The sequence below is a fragment of the Agelaius tricolor genome, unplaced genomic scaffold, assembly GCF_023055355.1.
Source record: "Agelaius tricolor isolate 1412-34295 unplaced genomic scaffold, bAgeTri1.0.p SCAF_18, whole genome shotgun sequence".
Lineage (NCBI taxonomy): Eukaryota > Metazoa > Chordata > Aves > Passeriformes > Icteridae > Agelaius > Agelaius tricolor.
This window is the reverse complement of record NW_027269278.1, coordinates 14,835,400-14,847,532: the sequence shown is the minus strand read 5'-3', so window position 1 is coordinate 14,847,532 and position 12,133 is coordinate 14,835,400. Positions and strand designations below refer to the sequence as shown.

The following is a 12,133-nucleotide window of genomic DNA, read 5'->3' as shown; positions in this document are numbered from 1 at the left end:
CAACTGTTTCAATGTTAAACAATTTGCTGCATCATCTGGGATGTAGCCAAAATGGTCCTTTTGCTTTTGGGTGAGTAGCCTTACTGCAATTTCATGTAGACAAGTCAAAGCTAATATTTAGAAATAAAGGTGTGTGGAAACTATTGTTTTCTCAAGGGATTTTAAATTAGTTATGGAGAGGGATTAAAGACCTAAATTAAACCTCACAGCAGGGCAGCCCCTTCCAAGAGCACCACACCTATAATAATCATTACAGCTAGGCATAATTCATCTCATTTTTATGATTCAACTCCACCTGTATTTCCCTGTGAATCTCATTTCCAGAGATTTTGGATGTGATAGCAGATGTTTTTCCAATTTTCTCCCTTAAGATTCTTTTTTTCTCTGCCCATTGTGAACTTGCAAGTCAGAAGTCTACAATTCTGAGAAACAGCCAAATTTAGGCTAAAAAGCTTCTGATAGGAATTCACACAGGACACTGAGTTTTTCATTTATGCATCCCCTGGTAATAGGTTTTTTTTAATAATCTGAAGAGATGATGAGAAATAACAAGGTTAAAAGTGAGAGAGGCAATATTCAAAAGGAGATATTTCTGCATACAAACAAGTTTCAACAATGGCTTCCAATACTGTCTACTCCAAAGGACTTTGTGAAGGGTGAAAAAAGAATAAAAAACCTACCTGCATGTTATCCAGAATTATCCCTAGGACAACTTTAAAGGTGTCTGCACCTACACTGTGGAATTTGAGAAGTGCATGCAGAGGAAAAATTGTTGAAAATATGCAGAATACGGAATGAAGGAAAAGGTTACACGAGGTGACAGTTTAGCATCTCCCACGCTCTGTGTGGTACATCTCTGCATCTGTTTCTGAGCCAACAGTTTAAAAATAAATGCAGTGTCTTGATTTTTAAAATGTTTTAAAGTAGGTCTAAATATAGATCTTATAACTAACCTTACACACCCATTATTGTAAATCTTGGCTTGGATGCATTTCTGTGCTTGTGTTTATGCGTGCACATATATTTATTTATTTAAATGTGGGGACAAGCCATTGAGAACCAGCCCTTTTCAGTGATTTTTTATTGCCTGCTTGCATGCACCTTCAGAATTTGTCTGAAAAACTGGAAAATATTCACATGTAAATGCTGTTTATCCCCTTTTTAATGACTGCCAAAGTTGCATCAATTAACCTGGACAGCCAGATGAAGTAACCAACATGCTTTAATTTCCTTCTGGCCCTCTGTAGGCACATCCCCAGTGAATTCCACCAGCCTGTTGTGAAATTGGGATGTTTAAATTCCAGTGCCTGAAACTGGATTCTGTTTCAGACTCCCTTAAGGCCAAATCCTCCCCATTAGACAAGAGGTCAGTGCAGTCAGAGGAAGAAGAAACTGTGAAGCTCACAAATTGTTTGACTTTTTTTCCCCCCAAGCCAGATTGCAGGTTGCTGTGAGTGAACTTTCAGAGTTGTTATGTTTGGAGAAACCAACACATAATTCCTGCTAGACAGATCTCATAATCACATTCTGCAACTTCCATAAAAATATGGGGCTCAAGACATGCATTCCTTGCATCTTCAGCACCTCCACTGGCTGCAGAGAAGGGAATTGCTCCTCTGCTTCTAAGTTCCTGGAAAAAAATTGTTTTCAGGAAGAAAATACCACTCTGTCTATCATGTCTGTAATAACACTGATGAACATGGAGGAGCTGCCTCCAACACTGGCCTATTTAGTTCATCTTTAGTTCAAGTACAGAGCAGTCACCCTCAGAACTCTGTGTTGGGTTTATCATTTGACTCAGCCCTGTATTTTCTTCATTGTCTGTTAGGGCATTACGTGGCAATAAAATGTAGGAATTACATTTCAGATATCTCTATTTCCAATTAAAAAAAAATATCATGATGTCACAGTTCAGTTTTAGAAATGGAAATTCAATGCACAGGAGCATGTTTAAGTATCAAGATGAGAAAAATTAGGAAATTCTGGGTGAACACTGAAAGGGTCATTCTAGCCCAGATCTTTCTGTGCAGGCTCTTGCTGTCTCACCCACTTCCATTTTCCACTTCATGTGGGAATAAACACTCCAGGGAAAGTCAGTGGAAAGAAAACTTTAGAAAAAGCAAGACAAATTCACAACAACAACAACCAATAGCTCAGATGCTTGCATGTTTTCATTTAAGGAGCTTTAATTAGCAAAGGAAAAGTCTTTGCAGGGAGATTTGCTGAACAGACTTTTTCTCATTTGGTGATGGGGTTTTGAAGTGGGTTTTTGTTTCTGTCTTTGTAGAGCAGGCAGAAAGAGGCCACTGTGCATGAGAGTCATTGGGTTTGGTGTCAAAATGTTGCTTTCTAGCACCGTCCACTAGCACTGCTGTACTGCAGGACTTTAGCAAGGTATTTAAATACCTGGAATTTGATATTATTATGGTCTGTCCTGTCCTATTCCCATCTTCTGCAGTCAGTGTTTGTTAGGGTCAGGGGCTTGCAGCAGAAATATTTTGTGACTATGAGGTGTTGAGACACAAAATTTTCTTTGTATTGGTCACAGAATTATGTTCTATTTATATTCTGACAAGTTCTCTCATTGGACAGGGAAAAAAACCCCAGAACAACTGTGTAGACCCCAAAGCCCCACCTCTTTGACACTGCAATTTAGGACCTACCACCTGCTGTCTAATTTTGTTGTAGAGCCAAATTTACAAAATAAATTTGTGAAGAGACAGAGGAAGAGTCTAAAGCATCTTCTTCCACTCCACTGTTCAGTGACTCCCTGGTGCTCCACAGGAGCAGGCACTGTGGGATATTTAATTCCCACATTCACCCTTTCCCTGAGTGTTTCACTTAAAAAAAATCAAGACCAGATTTCTCCTCTGAGACAGGGACCGTCAGACCTGTGGGCCTGAGGCAAATTTTCTTGTAGCCTTCAGCCTTTATTTGGGGTTATTTGAGCCCTCAGAGTCCCTTCCCTGTCCTTGCAGCCTTTTCCACTGGAAAAGCATATGGGAAGTTCATAGGTCTAAGTGCTGCTTTCTCACTGGTTTTGGGTCAAGCAGAATGAAAAAGAAACAAGGACTGAAAAATAAAAGGAGTAAATGAAACCATGAATGCATGGGAAACAAATTAACTGGATATGTTTTACATTCTGAAATATTTCCATAATGCTGCTATGTAGTGTGTGTTTATTTTTCTTTGAATAATAATGTTAAAATGTGTCTAATTCAATTACTCTCTGCTTTTTGCTGAATGAGTTTTCCTTGATGAAGGGCTCTCTGCACTACCCCAAGCTACGAATTCCATATGATATTTGAACAGGTCCTTTTAATTGCTGATATTAAGTGTCGATCATTCTGCTGGGAGTTGGCAGCATGGCCAGAGAAACAAATTCCTCTCTCAGATACATCAGACAGTCATTCAATTAACAACCAAAGCTTTATTGACACAGTAGGAATTCATTATGTGAAATATTAAAAAAAGCCCTCCACTGACTAGTTGAAAAAAAAAAGAGACTTTTAAAGATGGTGGATTATCTGCATGTGGTTATTAAAATTATTTGTGCAGAATTCAAAATTATGGTTATGATGGAAATATTTTTTCTCAGAGGCATGAGCAGCATTTTTGTTGAAAACATAAGTTGGACTTTGAAAAGATGGCTATAATATACACTTGCCTATTTCCACAGACATCGTGCATTTTCTTGATTAAAAGCCTGAGATTTTATGAGTTATGGCTTTAGAGTTACTGCATAAAGAGCTTCATGGCTTATTCTGTTAGAGTCTAATTTGAAAGAAAGTTCTTCCTCAAGGGTTTAAGAAGTAATTCATAAAATGGTAAGAATAATAAATATTGTGCCTTAACTCATACACTAGGATAGATAGACAGATTTTGTACACCTGGGTGTAATTTTAGTTAATTCACACAAGAGACAGGCTGAAAGTTTATTGTTTGGAAGGAGAAAAATGGCTTAAATCTTGTATTTGCAAAAATGATTATATTAGCTTAAATGAAAATGCTACTCTATTAATGGCTTCAATAAGCTATGCATTTGGAAAAGTATTTTAATAAAAAGTTACCTGAAGTTTACTGCAACTTAAAATATGTAAGTGAGGGAAAAGTACTTACCTTGATTTATATGTCTTTTGGAGGTGTAATTATTGGCTTTTTACTCACCTATGTAAAACAATGTACTTTTGTAAATGGATTTCTGGCCACTTTACTCCTTTTTTTTTTTTTTTTCCACATAAAAAATAAGCACTGTCAATCAAAGAATTTTAAGGTTTATTTCCTCTTTAGAAATGATTGATAGCCTTTTAGATTTACAAGTTGACAAGTTAAAGGGTTCTATTGGTATAATTATGTACTAAATTCACAGTCTTTCAATTTAAATGTCCTTTTAAAACCACAAGATTATCATACCTGTATTTTGAAAAGTAGGCCAGTCAGTTTGGGTTGGTATACAAATTGCTTCCATTAGCCTTGGGACCTATTTGAATTTAGTACAGTTTTTTAAAGTTAGTAGTACTTTCAATGGTACTTTTAAAATATAAGGTAATGGGAATGCATTTTAAGTACCATATGTGTTAGCTTGTTTTTAATGTACGGATGTCAAGAACACAAATAGAGAGTTTGTATTTCTGATTGATTCTTTTTTTTTTTTTTTCCAATCATGGAAAGAAAACTGTTATTTGAATTAAAGGTGTGGGAAATGCCTTATTGTGGATGGACTTCAGCAGCAGAGACCAGCCACGTTTACTGGGGCAGAGGAAAACCTTGCAGGGGGATGTGTCTGACCTTGTAGGAGCTCTTCTGCAGTGCTTGGAGATGAGAATATTCCCTTTTTTTGCAGTTTTTACACCTCCTGACACACAACTGGTCTGGTTTAATGCGGGTGGGGTTAAATATGTGAACAGATCTCTTTCACTGAGAGATGATTAATTACATTTGTGTTGTAAATGAACAAGGAATGGAGGGCTGAAATTGTCCAATCTGTTGTCAGATGTCCAGACAGCTAAAGATCCCTTTTTTTTTTAAATTTTATGTAAGATTGAAAGGTTGAAGGGGTATAGACTAATGAGTGATATTTAACAATAGCAGTTTAGGACCCAGTCCTGCAGATTGCTCTGTGCAGCCTCTCCCCAGCACTAAAGTAAAGCTGAAGCTGTCTGAAGCAGAAAGTTTTCACTATCTCTCACAGTATGCTTGATGCCTTCTGAGATTGGACCATAAAATTAACTTTTTTTTTTGGCCATTTAGTTCAGAAAATATTCAGAGGAAATACTCTGTGGATTTCAAATGTGTTGAACATGTAGGAAGATATGAGAAAATGACTGCTAACTCTGAGGGGATTTCAGAACTGGCCTCCATTTATAATATTGCAGAATTTAGTAACTAGAATTTAGTTTCCCAAAGGATCTAAAGGGAAAATGGCCATAAACTAGACTGAATTAGAGGAGAAACACATTTGGCAGAACCACACTAAAATCTTTGAACGTATTTGCAAAAGAAATTTAAATTTGAACTGTAGGGTTTTGTTGAGTTTTTTTTTTCATCTTCTCATAGAACAGCTATTTTTGGTAATAAATATAAATAGCAGTCAATTAATTTATTTGAAAAAGGATTTAAAATAAGCAGCCTTGTAAGTAAACTCAGAGGTAAGGAAACCAGGGGGTTCCAAACCAAGGAACTGTGATATTTTCTGCAAATCTGCACAGCAGAGGGGTCAGTGTAGGCCAGGGTGTGAAAGGAAATGTAGGGAAAAAGGCCCAACCATCCCAAAATCAAAAGGGGCCAAAGCAAGGGAAAAGCCTTATGCTCACTCCTTCCATATAATGACCTGGATAGAAATAAAAGATCATATTCAGATATTCCTGATGAAAGGAAATACCTGAAAAAACCTCAAACAAACAAGGAGACTGGAGGGCTGTCATGACCTCTAGGGTAGTAAAAAGCTCAGAAAGTAAAATCCTGAAGGATTTCTGCTCTGGTGTTACCATAATACTGCAAGACTCATTTCAGGATATGGTCAGAAGGTTCCTTTCTGATGTTGGAGGAATGCTGAGGTCCTGCTGGCCCATGGACCATGTGCCTCTCCAGGCAGTTCCATCAGCCCCATGTTTGTGTTTCACCACGTTGGGTAGGTCTGCATCCCTCAGCATCACCTTCCTGTGCCTCAGGCTGCAGCAGCATTGCTGGATTTGCTTTTGGAGATGGGAATTTGACCCTTTTCTTGCCAGCTGGACAATCTGCTGTAGAAATGTGGTTTGAAAGCAACAGTAATTTAAAGGGATTGTTTTGTGGGCATGTTATGGAACACCAATTAATTACAAACAAGCCAGGGATTGGATACTGGTTTCATGATAACATGAAGATCTTTAGGAGTATGGAAAAATGTTCACTGAAAACATGGAAATATGGACAGGTTATGCCATGTTGAGACTGGGAGATAGAGTTTAATGCTAAATCTTTTTGCAGTGTTCAAATATCATCATTCTAGCCACATAAAAAGTTCATAATAAGATCCTCATAAAGGTATATGATATATTCATAAATTAGTAAGACTTTGTGTGAGAAATAATTTTTTTTGCTATTAATAAGCTAAGACGAGAAGAAAGACTTTAAAGTGACTCAAAAATGAAAAAACATAGGTTTTTCTTTTCCTCCACAAAAAAAAAGGCTGAAAATATAAAAATCCACATTCAAATTGATATTTTTTTTCCATTTAACTGAAAAAATTCGAACAAATTGCTGTGGAATATTTCCACATCTCTATTGGCATGGGAGAGTCAAGATGTGCTGTTGTTTAGAGATGCTTGAGAATACTTGACTGTTCCAGTTCACCAAAGCACTTAGGAAATTCTAAGCACATGTTGAAGTCTCACTAACATCTGAGTTTTAAAGTGATCATATGACTGGAAATATAGCTAGAAGGTCATTCAGTGCAGTCCCCTGTAATTATAGGCAATCATATAAAAAACATAATATGCTCAAATTTGCTTTGCTGAAAGCAAATGGGTTTAAGTATGTGCTTACAGATAAGCATGTGCTTAAAGGCTTGACACAATCAGAGCTTCCATTAATGCAGACAGACCAGCATTTTCATGAAGATTAAAGTGTTCCACTTTCACCATTTCTCACCTCCATTTTATCGGACAAGGACTAGGGAAAGATGAACTAAAAACATTGATGTATTTTTTTTTTTTAATTATTAGCTCTCCTGGATCAGTTTAGTGCTGATCAGAGCCTAAGCTGATGAAGTCAGTGTCAATGAGTAAAAAATAAAACCTCTGCCAAGACAATTGTCTGTATTTCACAACAAAATTATTTGTGAACATTGCACATGGAGCATATTAAATGCATAATGAAATTTGGAACAAAAAAGGCACTGGGATGGGAACTACTTTTGCCTTCCAATCACCTTCCTTGTAATATGAAAAACCCAACACGAAACATGGGTGTGAAGTATTTATCACATTGGTTTCATAGTGCCTTTCAGAGGCAATAATTGCTTCCTGTTTGGAAGATGTATGCAACATCCCCAGATCTTCCAGCAGCTTGGAAGATGATGCACAACATCCCCAAATCTTCCAGCAGCTTGGAAGATGTATGCACAACATCCCCAAATCTTCCAGCAGCTTGGAAGATGTATGCACAACATCCCCAAATCTTCCAGCAGCTTTGCTGAAGTGGGAAGGTTTGGATGGAATCCAAAGGACCAACCTCAAGCAGTGTTTGGACCCAGACTTGAGTCAGTGCTGAGTTCCCAGGGGGTTTTGCCATGGTCCTGCCATGGTCCCATGGTGCCTTTGCCCATTGTCACCTGAGCCCCCTGCTGTGCCTTTGTCACCTCACGCTGTTGTTTGTTGTTGTTTCAGCTCTGAACGAACCCACCATTGACTATGGTTTCCAAAGGTTACAGAAGGTTATCCCCCGGCACCCCGGTGACCCCGAACGCTTGCCAAAGGTCAGCACGAAGTTTATTGTTCTGTTAAATGTGGTAAAGATGGTTACTGCATGTTTTTATCTGAAAGTGCAAGGCTCTGTGAATATCATGGTTCTGGTTTGGTACCCAACCCAGATAAGCAGAAACAGAGGCATGACCAAGAATGCCCAATCAGCAACTGGAGCCTTAGGAGAATTCTGTTATCTTCTCAGGCACAGCTAACTCAAACAGCTCTTGCCTTTCTTAAACACAAATCTTTCTCTATGTTCTAAAATATGTAACAATGAACATATTTTTTGGTTACCATTTTGGGACCTGAGAAGTGTTTTCATGGAATAATGATGTTTTTTGGTTTTGATATCAGTAGCACTTTGCCAGCATAATTTTGAGAACTTCATCATTGATAAAATCAAGTTAATTGGATGTGACTCCATTGCTGCTGCATCATGTATTGGTTTAGGGTAATAATGATTATATAGTGTTTTATTTCAGAATTGCTGATTTAATTAGAGCATTGTGTACTGAAGTGATGTTTGTTCCCATGAAAATTAGGGAGGTTTTTTGTTGATTTCTGTCAAGTAAAAGCTGGGGGAAGGACAGCATTGTTCAGATAGGTTTCTTGTACTGGGAAAACACTGGGATTGCACTCAGATCTGTTTTTGCTACCTTGCAAGAATTTGCAGTGACTTTTGTGGTATACTGGAGTAAGAGGTGGGGGATTTAAGTGCTGCTGGTGTCCAGAGGAGCTCTGAGTAATAGTGAAGATCTGGAGTCACTGTGGCCAGCTGCCACCACATATTTTATCTGCTGCTACTGAGGGAGCTGGGGAGTCAGAACATTCCCTGTGGAAAAGAAAATGTGAATTTGCAGACCTGAGACACAGACAAATGAATTGTTCAGTTAATGTACATCCAGTATAGCCTTTGTGACTGGGCAATACTCGTGACCTTTCTTCTGTATCTCCCTGAGCTGTCCACAGGCTTTCATCAGGGATTGTTGTAGGCTTTGATTAGTTGCATTTCTAAAGTGTTTGAAAGGTGAAGAGATTTCCTGAACACTGGAACTTAATTTGTTTAATTCCTTGAAAGAAATAAAAGTCAGTATGTGACTTTTTTACAGGCTTGTTCTGTCTTTTATCTTTGCCTAGGAAGGCTGCAGGCTGTGGTTTTGGGGTCACTGATGTGTTGTCCTTCCCTCTTCCCACCAGAGAAACATGCTGTCCTGGGGAGTTACATTTACCATTGGCTCTGTTCACCCTCTGCAAGCTGTCCCTTTCCCTAACATTTGGACAGACTTGCAGCAGGACACGGCTTTCATGGCTTGTCAAGTTTCACTACAGAGGCGCAACCCTTTCCAAAGAAAGAGAGCATCCTTCTGTAGGGGCTTTCTTTTTTCACCTCTATCCTGCCTCTGCTGCCAACTGTACTTCTGGAGGAAAATAGTTTATCAGAAAATAAGAAGCCAGCCTGCACTATGCACCAGGCATTTGCAAGGCCCAAAAGAACTGCTGCAAAACTTCCCTAAACCCAGCATTCCAGCTGGCTACTAGATGGCTGTAGATTTTATTTAAATCAGGAAATTAAAGTAAAATAATACTGGGCAATTCCAAATTGAGTTATGTGTCATGGGGTTGTGATGGAACAGGAATTGGGCTCCTTTTTGGCTCCTGAGGCACTGAGGGATCCCCAGCAATGCCCCTTTGTGCTGGTATGGAAATGTGGGAATGCAGCCTCCAGGATGAGCACCCTACTCCTTCCCATTTGGTCTGAGACTGGTACCACACATTCCTGCAGGCAGAAGAAAGCTTCTCCTAGCTCCATATCCCAATTCTGAAATTTAGCAGGTATTTATGGATAGGGTATGGGAGTGAGGGTTAGCACTCAGTCATCTGTCCCCTCCTCTTGGCTTCATGTTTTTCTTTGGAGTACCTTTTAAACTAATTTTTTAAATCTTTAAATCAAGGGAAATTGTGGTTATATCTGCAGAGGTAAGATGTGATGGCCTAAAAAAAAAAGGTCACTTCTTTAGGGTTGACAAACTGAGTGAAGAAACTGGTTACACTGTGCAAGCTTAGAGAGAAACAGGTTGTAGAGAGGACTCTTTTTTTTTGTCTTTGGGTAATTCCTTCTGTGCAAGCTTGAAGGTTGGACCTCAAGTTCAAGTCTCATTAATATGCCACGCACAGAGGCTGAATGCAGCAGGGGTTGGCACGTGTCGACTCCTGTGTTTGAGGCACTGATGGTTCAATTCCCAGCATCACTTGCTGGCTCCAGGATCAGCATCAAGGACGTGTGAGCCCCTGTGCTGGTGAGCACTGCACAGTGCTCTTCCCCATGTCATTAAACCAGGAAGGGCTTTGGCAGGGTTCCACTGCAGACAATTCTCAGTGGCTACTTAGAGCAGTGTTGGAAGCCATATGGCTCCCACAGTGGAACCACGGGCAGAAAGGGCAAATGTTCCAGAGAAACAGAAGAGAGGAGAGCAGTGCTCAGAGCTCTCAAAATCCTTCCCTCCATTTCCCCCCTTGTCCTGGCAGCACATCATCACTTTCTGTTCATAAAAAAGCTTGTGCCTTTGCATTAAATAAACAAAACAAATAATATTTCTCTAATTGCTGCTAGGGTTCGTGGTCATTATTCCATTGAAGCATTACTGATGAATTAGAGATCTTTCCAGAGTGGTTGTGATTTTTGTGTTCATAAGGGCATGCTGTCCTTCCCATGGACCATCAAGAGCATTCTGCTCTGTGACTAATTCCTGCAGTCAAGGAGAATTGTTGAGACCACCAAAAGTAAGTGTTAGCACACTTACAGCTCCTCCAGAGCTGAGGAGTTAACAGCATTTCTAAAACCATTGAGGCTGTTAGAGAAGTTTGATCTCCACAAGTTTGGAACCAGTGTTTTCAAAAATGCTCAATATTTATGCTCAGGATGAATTTTTTGAAATGTTCCATCTATCTGCTGGAAGTAGGCAAAGAAAAAAAAAAGACAGATTTTTAAAAATAATTTCTTCCTGGTGCTTCAACAGGCAAATTCCAGTAGAGAATGCCCTCCCACAGTGAGGAGAATGGGAGCACCTGGAAATGAGGGTCTTTGGACTGCTAGATTGACAGCTGATGTGCTTAAAGTAGAAATGCAATATATAGTTTCTGGAGAAAAGAGAGGGAGCTGGTGTTAGCAGCTGAGCTATGGAGCCAGTTTGAGCCAGAATCCTGATCCCTTCTTGTCCAGAGCAGGTCAGGGAAGGCAGCCAGTGGAAGGAGATGTGCATGTCTGTACAGACACCCCCACACCCACAGGCACCAGGAGGAGAGACAAGGGGTGGTGAGATTAGCACCCAAAGCTTGGAGTGAGATCAAGTACCAGGAGTGTGCTGGGCAGTGTAGGCTTTCCTTTCTAATACAGACAGGAGGCAGATCAGAGGAAACAAGAGACCTCTGGGGATAAGAGAAAAGGAACACTGTGATGCTGAGGTTGAGAAATGTTGTCATTGTCCTGCAGGAGCAGTCTGTAGGGAGCCTGTGTGGAGCTGGGAACAGCCCTGCACGTGTGTGTGCCCCATTTCCATCTGGAGTGTTTGCACACGTGCACACAAATGCACTCGTGCTGCTGGATCCTGTGCACATAAACTGCAGTGGAGATCACTGAAGAGTTCAGATCACAACAACATGTTGAGTCTATTAAGGTTCATTCATGTAACTACCCTGCAATCCTTAAAATAAATCCCTGGCAGACACGTTGCAATTCTGCAATTTTGTTAAAACTCCACAGCTAGAGCTGTAAAACAGCTTCAGCTGTGAGCTAGATTTGAAACACATCCATCCTAAATGATTTAATAACAACAATTCCTCTTTATATGCAATTTCCTAGATTTTATTTGCCATTTTCACCACTCCTACAACTCATCACTTGTATTTAGATTAAGCAGAAGATTGTTCACTCTGTGTTTGAGAAGCGAGTCATCGCACCAACCCCCTCTGTGATCTGACGTCCTCTCCCTCCCAGTCTGTTCCTTCAGTGCTCTCTAGGAGACCCCTTATCCCTCCTGAAAGGGACCTTTACTTCTGGTTTCTCTTCATGTAGATGAAAGTGGAGCTTCTCTCTCTAGTGCACAGGGGACTCCCTGCTGAGCTGAGAGCACAGGTATACAGAATCCTCCTTCCCTCCAGCTCCTTTTCTCTGGTCAGTCATTAAACCC

At 39.8% G+C, this 12,133-nt stretch overlaps 1 protein-coding gene across 6 annotated transcripts in view; it reads left to right on the top strand.

Annotated features, from left to right (window-relative positions):
* The window catches only part of EBF1 (EBF transcription factor 1), a 269,314-nt gene that overhangs the window by 230,540 nt on the left and 26,641 nt on the right, over window positions 1-12,133 (top strand). For all 6 annotated transcript variants that reach the window (XM_071443458.1, XM_071443455.1, XM_071443457.1 and 3 more), the window contains exon 11: window positions 7,869-7,957. In XM_071443458.1, coding sequence (XP_071299559.1) covers window positions 7,869-7,957 — 89 coding nt within the window. The remainder of the gene's footprint in view (window positions 1-7,868; window positions 7,958-12,133) is intronic.